Source organism: Sus scrofa, chromosome 16, assembly GCF_000003025.6.
Source record: "Sus scrofa isolate TJ Tabasco breed Duroc chromosome 16, Sscrofa11.1, whole genome shotgun sequence".
Classification (NCBI taxonomy): Eukaryota; Metazoa; Chordata; class Mammalia; order Artiodactyla; family Suidae; genus Sus; species Sus scrofa.
Window position 1 is genome coordinate 25,910,989 of NC_010458.4, and position 18,746 is coordinate 25,929,734.

The 18,746-nt window shown below is 42.8% G+C and overlaps 1 protein-coding gene across 1 annotated transcript in view; it reads right to left on the reverse strand.

Moving 5' to 3' along the window:
- The window catches only part of MROH2B (maestro heat like repeat family member 2B), a 64,428-nt gene continuing 55,340 nt past the window's right edge, over positions 9,659 to 18,746 (reverse strand). The window contains 7 exon segments of the mRNA XM_003133911.5: positions 9,659 to 9,798; positions 10,480 to 10,545; positions 12,673 to 12,775; positions 13,168 to 13,302; positions 13,618 to 13,773; positions 17,690 to 17,872; positions 18,413 to 18,559. Of these exon segments, the coding sequence (XP_003133959.4) occupies positions 9,692 to 9,798; positions 10,480 to 10,545; positions 12,673 to 12,775; positions 13,168 to 13,302; positions 13,618 to 13,773; positions 17,690 to 17,872; positions 18,413 to 18,559 (897 nt within the window). The 3' untranslated portion in view covers positions 9,659 to 9,691.

The following is an 18,746-nucleotide window of genomic DNA, read 5'->3' on the forward strand; positions in this document are numbered from 1 at the left end:
TGAAAGAGTTTCAGGAGGATGGGCACCAATTCCTCTTTATATGTTTGATAAAATTCACCTTTGAAGCCGTCTGGTCCTGGACTTTTATTTGTAGGGAGTGATTTTATGACCTCTTCAATTTCATTTCTAGTGATTGGTCTGTTCAGTTGGTCTGTTTCTACTTGATTCAGTTTTGGCAGGCTGTAAGATTCTAGAAAATTGTCCATTTCTTCCAGATTGTCAAACTTGTTGCCGTATATTTGTTCATAGTATTCTCTTATGGTTTTTTGTATTTCTGCTGTATCCGTTGTGATTTCTCCTTTTTCACTTATAATTTTGGTTATTTGGGTTCTTTCTCTCCTCTTTTTAGTGAGTCTGGCCAGGGGTTTGTCCATTTTGTTCACCTTTTCAAAGAACCAGCTCTTGGTTTTATTAATTTTCTCTATTGTTTTTTGAGTCTCTATTTTATTGATTTCTTCTTTGATCTTTATAATTTCCTTCCTTCTGCTGACTTTGGGTCTTTTTTGTTCTTCTTTTTCTAATTCATTTAGGTGGAGGGTTAAGTTGTCAATTTGGGATCTTTCTTCTTTTTTGAGAAAGGCCTGTATTGCTATAAATTTCCCTCTGAGCACTGTTTTCACAGCATCCCATAGATTTTGAGAGGTTGTGTCTTCATTATCATTTGTCTCAAGGTAGTTTTTAATTTCCTTCTTGATTTCCTCATTGACCCATTGGTTTTTTAGTAGCATGTTGTTTAGTCTCCATGGAGTAGGTTTTTTCTCTTTCCGTTTCCCATGGTTGATTTCTAATTTCATGGCATTGTGGTCAGAGAAGATACCTGAGATAATTTCTATGCTCCTAAATTTATTGAGGTTAGCTTTGTGTCCCAATATGTGGTCGATTCTTGAGAATGTTCCATGAGCATTTGAGAAGAATGTGTATTCTGATTTTTTTGGATGTAGTGTCCTGAAGATATCAATGAAGTCTAACTTTTCTATTGTTTCCTTTAGGATCTCTGTTGCTTTATTGGTTTTCTGTCTAGAGGATCTGTCCATTGATGTGAGGGGCATATTAAGGTCTCCTACTATGATTGTATTCTCATCAATATCTCCCTTTATGTCTGTTAATATTCGTTGTATGTATCTGGGTGCTCCTGTATTTGGGGCATATATGTTGACGATAGTAACATCCTCTCCTTGGATGGATCCCTTAATCATTAAGTAGTGTCCTTCTTTGTCTTTCTTTTTGTCTTTTGTTTTAAAGTCTATTTTGTCTGATATGAACGTTGCGACTCCTGCTTTTCTGTCATGTCTATTGGCGTGAAATATTTTTCCCCACCCTTTCACTTTCAATCTATATGTATCTTTTGTCCTAGGGTGAGTTTCTTGTAGGAAGCATATTGAAGGTTTTTGCCTTTTTATCCACTCAGCCACTCTGTGTCTTTTGATTGGGGCATTCAGCCCATTGACATTTAAGGTGATAATTGATAGATGATTATTTATTGCCATTTTGAACCTCGTGTTCCAGTCGATTCTATGGTTCTCCATTCTTCCTTTCTTTTTTTGGTTGGATGGTCTCCTGTTATTATCTGCTTGAGTGTATTTTTTTTTCATTTTTTTTGCAAATGCAATATTTGGTTTTGGCTTGTGGTTGTGAAAACCCAAGAGGCTCCTCCCCGGGGCAGCCTCAGAAAAACCATCCGAGAATTAGGCAGATCTATTCATAGCCTGGCTAGGCTTGTTCTAGGTTTTCTGGGCTGCAGACCTTTTCTCGGGGGCTGGTGGTGTTTGGTGCTGCTCTGCAGGGGTGTAGCCCCTCCAAAGGGCAAGCAGGCCTGTGCAGGGACAACCCCTGCGGTGGTAGGCTTCAGGCAATTGTTGAGGCCAGCCCTCCTGGATGGCAGGCAGCCCCAGGTCCTGCGAGTGCGTAGGGGGTGGCTGGGGTGGGGGGAGGGGATGCACTGGGAAGCACAGCTTTCTGCTAGCTAGCGGGCCTGTAACCTTGCTGTGGCGTGGGGAGTATTCTATGGGGACCCACCCCTTCTTCTCTCCCCTCCCCAGCATGGGCGCAGACCAGGCTCTTCTCCCAAGTTCTCTCTGATGCGGCTTTCCACTTCCCCGCCCCTAGAGTATTGCTCCCTTCCTCTGCGACAGCTTTGTTTTCTAGTCTCCAGGCAGTCTCTGCCCCGTCAAACTTGACAGACTGGTTTCTAGACCTCCCAAGCAGTCTCCGCTCCGCCCTGACCCCCCAGCCCTTTCCCAGGGACTAACCTTCAGAGCGGAGGACTCGGTGCCCAGCCCCCACCCAGGCGTCTCAATTTTTGGTGACTGTGCCCGTAGTTCAGATGGTCCGTTTGGTTTTTGATCGGCTTTTCAGTACTCCAACTTACTGCTACACTCTTCTCTGCATCTGGAGATTCCTCCGGTTCGTTTGATCTTTCCCCTGAGTAGGTGACTTTCCAGGGTTCGGGATCCCTTTCTCCTCCGCAGTTCCCTTTCGGGAGCGCCCGTCCTGCTCGGATTCACCTTCTCTCAGTCTCCTCTTTTCTCCCGTTCTGCCCAGTAATGTCACCAACTTCTTGCCGTTATTGGAGTTTAGGTTCCTCTGCCAGCGATTGGTTGCTGTTCTGTGCGAGTCATTTATTCTGTAGATGTGCTTTTTTTGTTGTGTTTGTGGGAGAGGGCGAGCGTGTCCCCCTACTCCTCCGCCGTCTTGTCCTCCCCTGGTAGATCATCAGGTATTTTCTGTAATAGCAAGATGGAATTTTCTCATCAAAGGAAAGCTGCCATACATCCTCAGGATAAAGTGATTAACATGAAAGTGTCAGGATTGGTGCATTATTGTTGGTCCGTATGCAACCCAAGTGTGCACCATGACCGTAGTGAATAAAGGACCCCAGTTGAACTCTAAGTCCAGAAACTCTCTTCTGCACAGATTCTGAGTACCGGGTAGGGACTTCTGAAGTCCGGATAAGCTCACTCATCGGAGGATTGTGGCCCCATAGGATTACATAGTTTGGTAAGATGATAAGGAAATTTCCAAAGAATCTTAAGTCTCTTAAAAATGCAGTAATTGGTTTTTGTTTACCATGAACATGGTGCACAGATTCATTAAATGTGAGAGGAAGTTACCTTGAATGAGATCTGGTCCCCAAGCCTCCTCTAGACTGGTAAGGGTAGGGACTTAAATTTTGTGGTTCTGTGCCCCTGTTACTCAGGACGCTGACTGTATATATTTATAAGATGGCCATTTTACTTTTCCATTGTCACATAGCTGGTTAGCAGAAGACCTAATCTGGAAAAGGCTCTTCTGCCTCCCGGGGTGGTTCTCATTCTGTTTCACTCTTGTGCTGGCCCTTTACAGTCCTGTAGACTCATGACTATTGTGTTTGAGTTGTGTCTTGCCAGGCAGGGGCAGGTTCAAAGCACTGTGTGGAAGCATTCTCTTGCTACACTCCTTGTGCCCTTCCTGGTTGTAGGGGTAGCCAGATGTGATGACATACCCTTCATGGGAGACAGGGATGTCTCCACATGCTGCCCCCATACCACTTAGCCCTTGGGAATTTCACTGAGGCAGAGGCTCTCAGTTTAGTCAGAGCAGCTGCTATTTCTTGCTCACTAGGTCCTATAAGCACATCATTGGTACAAGTAGTTGATGTGACATTTTGCAGAAGAGAAAGATGATCAAGTTTCTGATGAACTAAGTTATGCCATAAATCCTGCTTGAGCATACTGTTGCATATGATCCTTTAAATACACTGTTGAATTTGATTTGCTAATATTTTGCTGAGGACTTTTGCATCTATGTTCATCAGGGATTTTTCTTATAATCTGATTGGAATCAGGGTACAGATAAATTTCAACTACTCCCTACTTTCTCAGAAGAATTGAAAAAGTTCTGGTTAACTTGTCCTTCAGCAATTCTCCAAGTTCCTTATTTTTAAAATAGAGCCTCTTTTTGACCACTGTGCGGTTGAGGTGTTAGGGCATTGGTTAATTTAATCTGCAGACATCCTTGTCTGGTTTTGGTGTTAGGATAATGCAAGCCTCATAAAAGGAGTTTGGAAGTACTCTTTCCTCTTCTATTTTTCAGAAGCATTTGAGAAGGATTGGTATTGATTCTACTCTAAAGGTTTGGTAGAATTCACCAGTGAAGCCACCTGGTCCTAGAGTTTTGTTTGTTGGAAGGTTTTGGATTACTGATTCAATTTCCTTGCCAATAAGTGACCTTGACATTTCTTTTTATAATAGTTCTTTAGCCCAAAAGTCTATCACTTACTGTCTGACTTCCCAGCTTATATACTATGTTAATTACATGATATAATACTAATTTATTATTTTACTACCTTTGTAAAAAAATTTTTTTTAATTCTTTTTTTTTTTTTTTTAGGGCTGCACCTGTGGCGTATGGAGGTGCCCAGGCCAGAGGGTCGAATCAGAGCTACAGCTGCTGGCCTGCGCCACAGTCACATTGGATCTAAGCTGCATCTGTGACCTACACTACAACTCACAGCAATGCTGGATCCCCGACCCACTGAGTGAGGCCAGGGATCGAACCTACATCCTCATGGATACAAGTCAGATTTGTTACTGCCGAGCCACAGTGGGAACTCCCTATTTCACTACTTTGATCAAAACCTTCTTTTGATTACCCAGTGTCTTTCAGATAAAGTGTAACTTGTTATTCAATATTTGGCCCTTTGCTCTTTAGCAATCTTTACTTCAAAATAACACCTTTCTGCTATGGTCACGGGGCTCCATTCTATCTTCTATAGAAAGTTACAGGCTAGAAAATGGCCTCAAAAGCCTGACTACCCCCATTCAGAGGCCTGGCACGTTCTCACTATTCCAGCTTTAAGCAGAGCCTCTAAGGGTTGGATGTGGGGTCATTAATAATTTTCTTATAATTCGATTGGAATCAGGGTAAAGATAAATTTCAACTACTCCCTACTTTCTCAGAAAAATTGAAAAAGTTCTGGTTAACCTGTCCTTCAGCAATTCTCCAAGTTTCTTATTTTTAAAATAGAGCCTCTTTTTGACCACTGTGTGGTTGAGGTGTTAGGGCATTGGTTAATTTAATCTGCAGGATTTACCTCAGAATAGTTGGAGGAAATGGTAGGTAAGGTAGAAGGACTTCTTATCTTGTGTTTTGCAGTGGCTCCCAAATTGAAAAAGAAGCTCTTGGACACATATATTTAGAAAACTGTGTTCTCCAAATTTATCTTGCTTTCAGGTAACTACATAATTCAATAAATAAAATCCGGGACAGTGTGTCCAGAAGGAATACAAATAAGTGAATGTGTTTGGTGGAGAAATAAAGTTTGGCAAAGAGGGGTAAGAAGCAAAGGCCATTTCTTAGGTCATGACTTTGATGATTTATATCCATACACAGATACACACACACACAGACACACATACGAACATTTTTGTGATGAAATCCCACTGTCCTTCCCTCATGTTGCTCCTGACTCTACCCATGTTTTCTATTGTCTCAGTTTTGAGGATATCTGCAATAAATTAGAAAGAAAGATTCCAAGGAATAATAATTCCCAGACAGCAGCTGTAGAAAATGTCAGAAATCTTCTGTCAGGGACATAGACCAAAGCTCCCAGTTAACTCACAGGCGGCTACCATGTCTGCCATGTCTGACTGACTCGAATTTTCTAGCTCTGTACCTGGTAATGGTGGCGTTGGGGATGAAATCAAGTAATTGCAAAAACACCGTTAGCAAATCTTGGCTATAGTCTTGAAGTCTCTTGAGGGCTCCAGAAGAAGTGCCTAGGCTTATATTTTATCTCTTAAAACTATGGTGGTGCAGGGACAATCCCGACTGAGTAATTCGCCCCATCCCCACCCCCAGCATTCCCCCCCTCCTCCCAGGTTTCTTTCTCTGGAGGCCTATTTCTTTTTTTCCCATCTGTGTTTTTCTTTTCCTCTTTTCTGGTAAAACTGCCTTCTTAGCAGGGTCAGCCAAGCTAAACGTTTCTGATTTACCAGCAGAACACTGCCTCTCATTGTTGGGTTAAAGGGCAGAGCGCTGGATTGCAAAATAATGTGATTCAGAGTGCTTCAAAGTAGCACTGGTCCATTAAGCATTCAGTGAACATTAAGGACTCTCTATCCTAAAGTAAACATAAGTTGAAAAATGATTACATGTGCAAAAGATAGTGAGGCAAACAACAGGAGTAAGATGAAAACACAAACCTGTAATTTCTCCAATAGTACTTGACCATACATTTCCTCTGTGACTCTGTTTCCCTGAGACCCCCGAGAAGTTTTCTCTCCTGAGTAACATATATGTGTTTGAACCATGAAGACGAACCACAGGGGTCGGGGGCGGTGGGCATAGGAGGACTGACAGGAAAGAGAGGCACCAAGGGGGGCCGGAGGCCATTCTCTGAGAGTGAACAGTAGTATTTGGGAGGGATTAATAGACATAGTTATTGAGGAGACTGAATAGATCTAAATTGCTCCTATCACACAGCCTGACTGTGGCTTATTCTTACTATGTTAGAGCAAGTAAGAGGCTTCGGTGGGGAACAGCAGTGAGTAAGAGGCCGCCAGAGCAGGAGTTCCAGCTGCTGAGCTGGGGTCTTCAGATTAAGGGGATGCCTTATCTCCATCCTCCTGAGAAAGGCAGCAACATTCATCAGGGCCACCAGGTTTGATCCCTGCACTTGCTCAGTGGGTTAAGGATCTGCGTTGCTATGAGCTATGGTGTAGTTCGCAGATGCAGCCTGGATCTGATGTTGCTGTGGCTGTGGTGTAGGCCGTGGGCTACAGCTCCAATTCAACCCCTAGCCTGGGAACCTCCATATGCCATGGGTGTGGCCCTGAAAAGACAAAAAAAAAATGTGATTCTAATAATATATTTGTTAACATTCTCATAATTACACTATATGGTTAACATTTACTTAATGATTCTGTATGAGGTTTCTAAGGGCTTTACATGTAGGTTAATACATTTAATACTCACAGTAGTCCTTGGAAGTAGATAATTATCCCAATTTACAGCTGTGGAGGACTTCCTTGTGGTGCAGCAGGTTAAGGATCCAGTGTTGTCACTGCAGCAGTTCGGGTCGCTGTTGTGGTGTGGGTTTGATTCCTGGCCTGGGAATTTTCACATGTGCAGCCAAAAAATAAAAAACAAAAAGTACAAAACCAAGCAAATACTTGCTGAACCAGTTTACAAATGTGAAAGCACAGAGAGAGGTTAAATGATTTCCCCAAGTCACACAGCTAGTAAGGAGTGAAGCTGGAATGTGATAAAAAGGGTCTCTGAAACCCTTGTCGGGGTAAATGCTTCTAAGATTAGGGTTTAGACGAAGGTTCAGTTGTGATGTATGTTTCATGTGGCCATTCTACCTAATTTCCACCAATTAATGATAAGGAAGGCTCTTTGCCAGATGCTTGGATGGGTGGAGAGTAATAGTGGGGCTGGATATATAAAAAGGTATGAGACAAGGTCTTGTGTCAATGAATTTACACTCTTGTTGAGAATGTCCTAGAGTCTTGGGTGGCTCAGTGCAAATTCTGTTCCAACTCTTTGCCCCAAGTTCTGAAATTGTCTTGTGCAATAGTGTGACTACTTACATTTGGCTGCTTAAATTTAGTTAAACTTTAAATTAAAAACTTAATTCCTCTGATATCCACATTTCAAGGGTCCAGTTGCCACATGTGGCTAGTGGCTACCATATTGGTCAGTGCAGATATGGAACGTTTCATTTCCATCATTGCAGAAAGTTCTATTGAAAAGTTTGTTTGAAATGTCATTTGACTTAACACATCAAAGAGGTCCAACTAACCCCTATCTCTTGCCTTTTTTTTTCTTGCTGTTTTATGTATACTGTGCATGGCAACAGCTTCTGACTCCATTAAGAATTTAATGAAAGCCATTACCCAGAAAACACACCTAGGCAATTATACACAGAAATTTGCATATGACTTCAGTAGGATCACGGACCCTCTGTGTAATAGTTACCCACTGGTGCATAGCAAATTACCTTAAAACTTAGTGGCTCAAAACAACATGGATTTATTATCTCATACAGTTTTGTGGTTCAGGAATTCAGGAGTGGTTTAGCTTAGTGATTCTGGCTCAGGACTCTGATTAGATTGCACTAGGGTTGCCAGATTTAGCAAATAAAAATACAAGACGCTCAGTTAAATTTGAATTTTAGAAAAGCAATAAATCATTCTTCAGTAGAAGTGTGTCCCATACAATGGTCAGAACACACTTTTACTAAAAAAATACTCATTCTTCACCCTAAATTCAAATTTAATTGGGCTTTCTGTATTTTATCTCCTAATCCAATGTTTCGGCTGAGGCTTCAGTCATCTGAAGGCTTTAACTGGGGCACATGGATCCATTTCGGGATGGCTCATTAACAAGCCTAGCAAGTTAGCTCTGGTTGTTTGCAGAAGGCATTAGTTCTTGGCCACATGAACCTCTTTTGAAGCTGCTTGAGTGTCCTTATAATAGCAGCTGGCTTTTCCGAGTGAGTGATTCAAGAGAGCACGAGACCATTTACACACTCCCTTTGGAAGTCATGCTGTCATTTCTGAACTATTGTTCTGATTGCACCAGTCATTTCTAGTTGCTGTGGGAGGGAAGACATGACCAGCAGGAGGCAAAATCGTGAGGAGCCATCTTGGAGGCTGGCTCCATCCTCTGCCATTTACACGATTTCTCATAGAAAATAAGCTCCAGGAGGGTAGAATTTTTCTATTTTTTCCTCATAGTTGTAGCCCACTGTGTCTATCACAGCACCTTATAAATTGTAGGCACTCAGTAAATATTTGTTAAATGAATGAAAACCTGGACTCTGGTCTAAAATCTCTAACCTAAAAGATTCTTTTCATCCCTAAAAGGTTTCGTAGGAACAAAATATACTTTCCCAAAGTGTTTGAGGATGGAGGGATTAGAATGTAGGTAATAGGAATTTATAAAGAGATACATCAATTTAATAACGTTGCCAGTGAAAGACTGTGATGGTGGTGGTGTTCAGTGAGTGCCAGGCTCTGTGTTAGAAACTTCTTCCCCTACACAGGATTTCTTGCGTGTAACCTTTCAGGTATGCAAGGTGAAAGAGAAAAGAGTTACGATTCTACTGCTCTGAAGGAGGTTAACCCATGGGCACCACACACACACAACTCAAAGGGAGGAATGCACTGGGATAAAAAGAGAAAGGAAATCATGGGATTTAATTGAATGTCAGGAAGGGTCTTTTGTAGAAAATATCTGCATGGTCTCGACACATAAATTACAACTCGAGAAAGAAGAGACAGGCTGAAATTTGTCATAAGACTGCTTTTTAGAAAGAAGAGAGTGTGGGCTGTAATCCAAAGCTGGCGAAGATAAGAGACAAAAAGACTACATGTGGAAAATAGTAGCAGTCCTCTTCTTAATGGCAGCAGAATTGTCTCACCTTCTGTCATTTTTGATATCTGCTGCGATGTAAGCTTCTGAGACAGAGGGCTGTCCTATGCAAAGCCATGTGGCTGGCACTGCTCAAATCACAGGTTATTCTTCAAGTGCACTGGTGGGATTGGTTTGTACTAACAAAAGCCACCAGGGAGAGCCTCAAATCACCGCCTCAAATGCCTCACCCTGGGTGCCATGTCTTTGCTGAAGATGTGGCAAGTTTGTGAGTTATGAGGATGAAGACAGGAGTCAGTTATAGAAAAAGCCTAGTGGTTTATTTCCTGATGGCTTATGGACGGATGCTTATGTCTTTACACCTTCTCAAGAGGGTCTGCAAGGCAGCTTCAGCTGCTCTCTGGACACTGATACAGGGGTCTTGCCGAAGCGCTTGGAGCCCTGAAATGGAAAGATAGCAATGTCTAGTGATGAAGAAAGCCAGGGGCCAAGCGATGCAGCACAGTGAGGCCCTCATTGAGGGTCAGTGTTACCTGGGGCTCAGAACCCCTGTGCTCATGTGTGACCAAAATAGTAGAATTTAGAGCCAAAAGTTGAGAATCTAATTTAACACTGAAATAAGAGAAGAGAAGGCGTTCCTGCTGTGGTGCAGTGGGTTCAGGATCTGCCATTGTCTCTGTGGCAGTGCTGGTTCAATCCCTGGTCCAACACAGTGGGTTAAGGATCCTGCATTGCTGCAGCTGTGGCATAGGTACAGCTGCAGCTAGGATTCGATCAGTGGCTGGAGAACTTCATATGCTGCAGTTGCAGCAAAAAAAATAAAATAAAATAAAATAAAAAAAAAAAAAAAAAAAAAAAGAAAAAGGGAAGAGAAATCCTGACCTTGTGATCAGTAAGTTTACAGACAATTGGAAAAGTGAAATCTGTTGGGAATGATGCCCTCAATATGATGAAGCTGAGGGTCTCTTTACACTCCGAAAAATTCTAGTATCTAGGAGCATCGGAGATGCTTGATAATGGGGTAACTATGATTTTACAGCTGACATGGAACTCAGAGGAGCATTAGTTTCTTTCTCTAAGAGTGTAACAGTGCTCTAAGCAGGCACGAGGGTTGGTACTCACGTGTGGTCAGCTGCTCTCTGTCTAATAACTCCACATATTGGTTGGTCAAATTGAGAACAATGGCATCTAAAATCAACAGGAGTAAAGGTTACTGGTTTCCTTATAGAGGAACAGGCCATGAAAAGCAGGTCATGTCAGACTCTGTACCTGGTCAGAAGTTAAATGATCTGGCTGGTGAAAGAACAAGTGGCAGACTCCCTTTGCACTGCCAAGATTATGTGAGGGTGTCTTTGGGGAGTTGAGGGCTACCTGTGGAAGTGGCCACTCACCCATCATGTATTTGGATAACTCATTCTGTGTTCTTCAGGGGGCACCAGTTACCAGGGTTTCAAACGTGTGTAAGATATGATCCTGTCTTCAAAATATTTACAATGGTTTAACTGCAAGTCAAAACTACAATGAGGCATCACCTTACACCAGTCAGAATGGCCATCATCAAAAGAGTCTACAAACAAAAGGGAGTTCCTGTTGTGGCTCAGTGGGTTAAGAACCCAACTAGTATCCATGAAGATATGGGTTCAATCCCTGGCCTGCTCAGTGGGTTAAGGATCTGGCAATGATGTGAGCTGTGGTGTAGGTCACAGATGCAGCTCAGATCCACGTTGCTGTGGCTGTAGCATAGGCTGGCAGCTGCAGTTCTGATTCAACCCCTAGCCTGGGAACTTCCATATGCTGCAGGTGTGGCCCTAAAAAGAAAAAAAAAAAATCCTACAAACAAGAAATGCTAGAGAGGGAATGGAAAAAAGAGAACCTCCTGTACTGTTGGTGGGAATGTAAATTGGTGCAACCACTATGGAAAACAGTATGGATGTTCCTTAAAAAATGAAATATAGAACTACCATGTGATCCAGCAATCCCACTCCTGGGCATCTATCCAGAGAAAACTGTAATTTGAAAAGATACATGCACCCCAATGTTCACTGCAGCACTATTTACAATAGCTAAGATATGGGAGCAACTTAAATTTCCATCAACAGAAGACTGGATAAAGAAGATGTGGTATATAGATAAAGTGAAATATTACTCAGCCATTATAAAGAATGAAATAAAGCCATTTGGAGCAACATGGATGGACCTAGAGATTATCATACTAGTGAAGTAAGTCAGACAGAAAAAGACAAACATCATATTATATCACTTATATGGGGGAATCTAATAAAAATGATACAAAAGAATTTATTCACAAAACAGAAAAAGATTTCAAAACCATTTCAAACTTATGGTTACCAAGGGGAAACATTTGAGGGAGGGATAAATTGGGAGGTTGGGATTGGCATATACACACTACTACACAAAATTGGTAACAAGGACCTACTGTTACTTAGGGAAATACATTCAATATTCTGTGATAGCTCATATGGAAAAAAAATCTGAAAAAGAAGTTATATATATATAACTGATTCACTTCACTGTACACCTAAAACTAACATTTTAAATCAACTATACTCCAATAACATTTTTAAAAGTACAATTAAAAAAAGGGTTCACGATGTAGTTGGAGGGATCCTATACAGGAGCCAATAAGGAACCTTTAGATTTTAGCTAAATCTTAAAGATGGCTCACCTGGAAGGTCTGTTCCTGTGGGCTGGATTAGTTGGAACAGGTTTCATGATAAGACTTAGAATTTTATATTAGAAGGCTCTTCAGAGATTCACTTCACTCTTTTATTTTGTGAATAAGACAAAGAGGCAATGCAAAGAAATTAAGTGAATCGTCCAGAATCACGTAACAGAGCCAAAGTCTGCTGGCCCTTGTGCCCACACACTTTCCACTAGTGTCACGTTGCTGCTAAAGCACTCAGCTTGAACTGAGCTTAAAAGGTTGATTACAGTTTCTATTGAGGGATGATGCAAAGGAAAACATTTAGGCAGGGACAGCAGACTTGGGGTAAAGACTTAGAGAAGAGAAGGAGCAAAGACTTGGATCAGAACAAGCATGGAGGGCCCAATAGAATGAATGGTCTGATGGGATGAGAGTGAGTGTTAGAAATTCAGAAGATGTTACTTGAAGTTTTCAAAGAGAACAGGGTCTTTTGAGGGAAGATGTTGCAGGACACACAATATTTTCTGACTTCTTTGTTTTTTGTTTCTTTGATCGTGCCATTCACACCAGGGTTCATATGCATGTTCAGTCAAAGCAAAACGGAAGGCAAAGAGCAGACCTGTGAGTGCGGAAGGTGGAGGCGCCCTCACCTGTGAGTTTGACGGCCGCGCTCCTGATCATCTCCCAGGTGCTGCTGAAGAAGGTGAACAGGTGCGTGTGGAGGATCCATAGGATCTCTTGATTTCTCTTTGCCTGGAAGAGATGTGTGTTATACATAGAGGGCAACTGGGAGGTGACCCTTTACAAAACACAGCATCCCATAGGCCCTAAGAAGAGACATCGAAAGGTAAGTGAGCACACATACGGCCAGTAATTATTCTGTTGGTAGCTGTCTTATGGCGTTTTCATTTTAAATATAATCAGGATGGTGCTGGGGTTCATAGGACTAATCAACAGATGTGTTTCAGGCACAGAGAACACATCCTAGTCAGGACTTGGGGAAAGCGCAGAGGGTGATGTGACAGGATGCCAAGAATCTCCGCTATCTTTCCGAGATGGTTCTGTCTCTGCTCAGGATCCCTTGCTATCCTGTTGGGCTTCTGGGATTTGCCTGGACTCTTGTCCTGCATCTTGTGGACACTCACCAGCTTCACACAGAATTGCCTATAGAAATCCCTGGCCCTCGGTAGATCCTGACCATCAAGGAGATGATCTAACACCCCGTAGAGTTCCTGGAGACCCAGAAAAGGAATGCAGATGATCAGGACATCACGGCAAGCCTGAAAGACAAAGTTTTCTGTGTCATGGACCCCCTCGTAGAAGAGAAGACATGCTGAATGGTGTCAGGAAAGGAGCAGTGAATGTCAGTGATGTGAGCTTTATTGTCAGGCTGCTACTTTCCCAGTTTCAAAGATGTAAGTGCAACCTTGGGAAATGAAAGCAAAAGAGGACTTGGGATTGGAAGAGTGGTTTTCAGGTTCATTTGAGAGTGGTGGCTTCTGGTCTGACTTCCTCTCAAGCTAGACCAGGCTTCCTGGCGCCACGCAGGATGGGGAGGGGAGGAGGTGCAGGTGTCTGTGTCAAGGGCCACTTACAGTTCCAATCTTGGGATTGGGATCCCAGAGGTGGAGAAGGAATGAAACCATGCTCTTTTTTATTTCTTCAGCAAAAAAAATCTTCCACCTTCTTCCTGTTAGGGATGCCAGATTCTCAAATAAGAAGATGGCAGTCAGTCTCACATCATCCTGCTCCTGTGGTGACAGATACATGTCATGGGTGAGTCCCCCACGCAGGCCATTCCCAGCTGGCACCCTCACCCCATCCTGCCTGGCCCCATTGCAGTAAGGGAAGGCTGGAATCCAGGCACTGTGTGCTTTTGTCATAGCCACTGTGGGTTCCAGGAACGCTCTTCCTTTTCCAGTGGTTCTATCCACGTAACAGAGTTTAGTGCTGGAGACTTGATTTCTGCCTTTAATGATCTAACAGGGAAATGTGACCACAGGAATGATAAATGGGGAGTGCTGGCAGCAGAAGACCAGGGAGGGTTCTTGTTTATTCTGTATTTTATACAAATTAGCCTGATTGCATCATTAGCCTAGAGTGATGGGGCCTCTGAGATAAACTGCCCAAGGCCCAGGACTCTTCTCCAAGATCTCAAATTCTTTCCAAAGGGATTACAGGAAGCTCAGCAATTTGAGCCTTGGGTCTCAGAGAGAGAGGATAAACAAACAAGTACTCAGACCTATGCTTGCTGGCATGAAATTATGAACATCCTTGCTTGTTGTCCAGGATGGAAGCAATGCTTTTCAGAACCAAAGGGTAGTATGGTGGAGAAAGATGGCTTTGTTGATATGGTTCAGAGTTCTAATAAACTTTGATTTTTTGAGGGAGGGGCCGTCTAGGAAACTAGTTTATAATACCCATGTGAAAGCAGTGGAATGAGGGGAAAAGTCATTCAAGTAGCAGAAGATTATTTAGATTTGCAACAGAAAACAAGGGCCAAGAAAAAAGCATTCCCAATAATGTTAGGGGGAGAAGACAGAGGAGTTAATTTTGGTGGCAAAATAAACTGCATAAGAAGTGGGCACATAAACAAAACTGGCAAGAAAAAGGAAAAATAAAATATAAAGATGGCTTGTTGGGAAAAGTCCAGAGAGGTTAAATGAATGCAAGAGATGTGACCCCCGAAGAGTAGAAATTGAAGTAGAAATGTTCTCTAAATGTCCTAGGAGTAAGGTCAGTATATATCTTTAAAAGATCTCTCTTCAGATAAAAAAAGCAAACCGCTAATAAAGTATCCCAAAGGTAGAGTGGTATTTACTTTACTTATTTTTGTCTTTTTAGAGCCGCACCCAAACCATATGGAGGTTCCCAGGCTAGGGGTTGAATCAGACCTGCAGCCACTGGCCTACACCATAGCTCACGGCAACACTGGATCCTTAACCCACTGAGCAAGGCCAGGGATGGAACCTGCATCCTCATGGACACTAGTCAGGTTCGTTAACCACTGAGCCATAACAGGAACTCCAACTTTAAAAAATATTTTGACGTAAAATCAATGATTTAAGGGTAGGTCAAGAGAGAATCAACTGATCATTTTGGGATGGTGAAAAAAGTAGAAGAGAAGTGGCAAAGTGTTTTGGGTGCTGGGAGAGACATTACAGTTTAACACCCTTGTCATAGAGAGTGAGGTGACAGCTCAGGGTGACAACATGGGAAAAAGTAGCGATCAGGACCTGGAGCGAACGATGGCAGCAGCCACATTGTATGTTCTATGATTGTATCAAAGTGTTGCCATATTTGGAGATTTTCAAGAAAGTACTGAAATACTGAATAAAAAAAGGGAAAACTTGGAGGATTACAGAATTATATACTTAATCTATAGAAAAGTGTAGGGCAAAATATCATAGTTAAATATATTTGCAGAAAAGAGTGCCTTACAGGACCATAAATGTCATTACTAAGACTCAGTGTTTGTCAGACTTTACTTTTATGCACATGTGATGAAATCGGTACCCATCAGGAATGAGAGTGGTCTAACATAAAAACCAAAAAGCCTTTAGATTTTTTTTTTCTTCTGCGATAAGACTGAGAAACATTTGAAGTTCTCATTGTGGCTCAGTGGTTAACGAATCTGACTAGGAACCATGAGGTTGTGGGTTCGATTCCTGGCCTTGCTCAGTCGGTTAAGGATTGGTGTTGCCATGGGCTGTGGTGTAGGTCACAGACATGGCTTGGCTCCAGTGTTGCTGTGGCTGTGGCATAGGCTGGCAGCTACAGCTCAGATTGGACCCCTAGCCTAGAAGCCTCCATGTGCTGTGGGTGTGGCCCTAGAAAAGACAAAAAAAAAAAAAAAAAAAGACTGAGAAATATTCTCTTGACCACAAAACTTGTAGATGGATTTGTGGTTTTGTGAGGCTCAGATCCAAGAAAATTACTATCATTGGATCAATAACATCCCAGGAAAACCTGACAGTTGGGGCTCTTTAGGACTGACTTCAGCCCTTTGTTACAGATTGTCATCAGTCATCCGTGTAATGAAAAAAAAATCTTTGTTATTTTACAAAAGATACTAAGTTGAGGGAGAGTCCTGTAGGCATTTTGGGGGACCAGATGAGATTGAAGAGTAATACTGGTCCATTGGAGAAAGTAGTTGGAAACCAGGAGAAAGCTGCTCTCCAAGGCCAGGTTTAGGAACACAAACAAGAGACACTGAAAAATAAAGAACTGGAGGACTACTGACTGAGGGCATGTACTGCTGACTGAGATCTGGAGATCTGTGTACTGCAGACAGAAATCTGGAGGTCTGTGTGGTTAATAAATTGCTAAAGAGTCGGTAAGAAAGAACAAGATTAAAAAAATCTGGAGTGAATAAATAGGAAAAGATTGGACTAGAGAGGTAATTTTTCTTTAGATGCTATTCAATACTTCTCAGGCCTCATTTAGAGATACAACATAGTCACTGGCTTGTAAAATATTTAAGAAGCTAAAAAATTAGGTTTATGGTGAATAATGAAGGAAAGAAAGACTTTTCCATCTGGAGACTATCAGGTGAAGAGGTAATTTAATAAAGCTTTAATGTTTAAGAAGGATGCACTAAGAGGAGGCAACCAGCAGTTTCCACTTCCTAGGACCAAACAAGAGGAGCAGACAGGTTTAGATCACAAAAAACAGACCTAAGTTAGATGTGAAATAAATTTTTACATTGATGACAGTGAACAAATCAAAGAGAAATAATAAAATCTAGTTTCTGAGAAGGTATAAAGAAAAATGACCTTCCTTTGTCTAAGATCAATGACTAATCTTTTTTGAAATGAGGGCCAGGAACCACATCAGGGGTTTGACCAACTTTCTCCGTATAAAAGGCCAAATAGTGAATAATTTAGATTTTGCAGGCCACACAGTTTCTTAATCTGCTCTGTGGATGAAGTGTGAGAGCAGCCATTCACAATGTGTAACCAATGAGCATGGCTGCGCTCCAGTAAAACTTCATTTACAAAGAGATGCCTGTGTTGAATCAGGCCTATGAGCCTCGGGGCAGTTTACCCGTGCCTGGATGAAATAAACCACACAAGCATTTCGAGTCGTTGAGATCTCAGAGGTAGAAACGATCATGTTGGAGATAACAGCATCTTAGTCCTGTAAGGACTCCTGTCACCATCTGTGTTCCCCAGTAGCAAACTCTGAGATGAGGATTTTAAGTAGTTCACTTGGGAGTTGAGCCCAGGAAATGTGATTGGAAGAGAGGAAAGCTATGAAAGGAGTATTAGCGAGAGGTGTGCCCTTGCTGGCAAGTGGAGCTCTGTCCTTCCCAGGAGTGAGGAAGCTGGGGAGTTTATCTATGGACTTGTTCCTTGTTGTTTAGGGTCTTTCCCTAACACGTCTGGCCCATCTTGTTCAGATCAGTTGTGATTCCCTGGGCCAGAGGGTATTCTCTGTGAAGCCAACAGGCTGCACAGGAGTTGAACATGTGACCTCTGGGGCAGATGACTTCTGTTACAGGTGACTTTTGGAGCAGGTGGCCTATGGGACAGGTGACCTCCAGGGCAGTGGCAGGCCAAGGACCACAGATGGACACCAAACTGGTCTGTTATAAGCACTACCTGAACCTCTTTCTGTTCACTCACTTTTTCTGGGGAGGGAAGATTCCTAAAAAGGCCCACTTACATCTTCAAAGAAGGTTCTTGTTTGCAGCACTATTTCTTTGAAGTAGAAGCTCACATCCCGGTCTGTGAGCAGCTCCAGGATCTTCTTTAGAGCCTTCAAGCTTTCACAGACAACCTCGGTGCGGGCCAGGTGATAGAGACCTCTGATGACGGATTCTAGTATTATCTGCTTATGCTTCTTCACCTATTTTGAAATAAGATCTCTTAATTTTTTTTTTTTTTGTCTTTTTGCGATTTCTTGGGCCGCTCTCGCGGCATATGGAGATTCCCAGGCTAGGGGTCTAATCAGAGCTGCAGCCACCGGCTTACGCCAGAGCCACAGCAATGTGGGATCAGAGCCGTGCCTGCGACCTACACCACAGCTCATGGCAACGCCAGATCCTTAACCCACTGAGCAAGGCCAGGGATCAAACCGCAACCTCCTCGTGGTTCTTGTCAGATTCGTTAACCACTGCCCACGATGGGAACTCCCAAGATCTCTTAACCTTGACGATTGTTCTATGTATATCTGGAATAGGGTAGGAGACCCCAGACAAGGGGACTGACATTCTGTTAGGGTCACGTGTACTTTACCGCAAGAGCCACCACTTGAGCAATTGATTTGGATTTTCATTTAATGTCTATGCAACCGTGAGGTGTGAGTTGGTAAATAATTATTTTAAAACTCGACTTAGGTGAACAATTTTTTGTGCCCTGTTCCCGCCCCCCTGCAAATGCCCTTTACCTTGTGAGGGGCCCCGGAAGCCGTATTCCCGAGCCCCCGAATGGCCATTTGCCTCAGGATGGCGTTGGAGTCCCAGGCACTCTGATCCATCAGGATCAACACGTCCCGGAGATGCCAGTGCTTCCAAAGGATTGGCTCCTTCATGAGCTGAAAATGAGACATTCCTCCCCTTTAGTTCAGGAGAGTTCCAAAGGCATCACAGCTACAATGAAAGACCAGGGCCCTGCAGCTCCAGGAGCGGAGGACTGAGCCCCTGTGTGAATTCACAAATCTCGCGGGAACTAAGCTCCACACGGGAGCACCCCAAGGTGACAAGAACCCAAATACTTAGTTC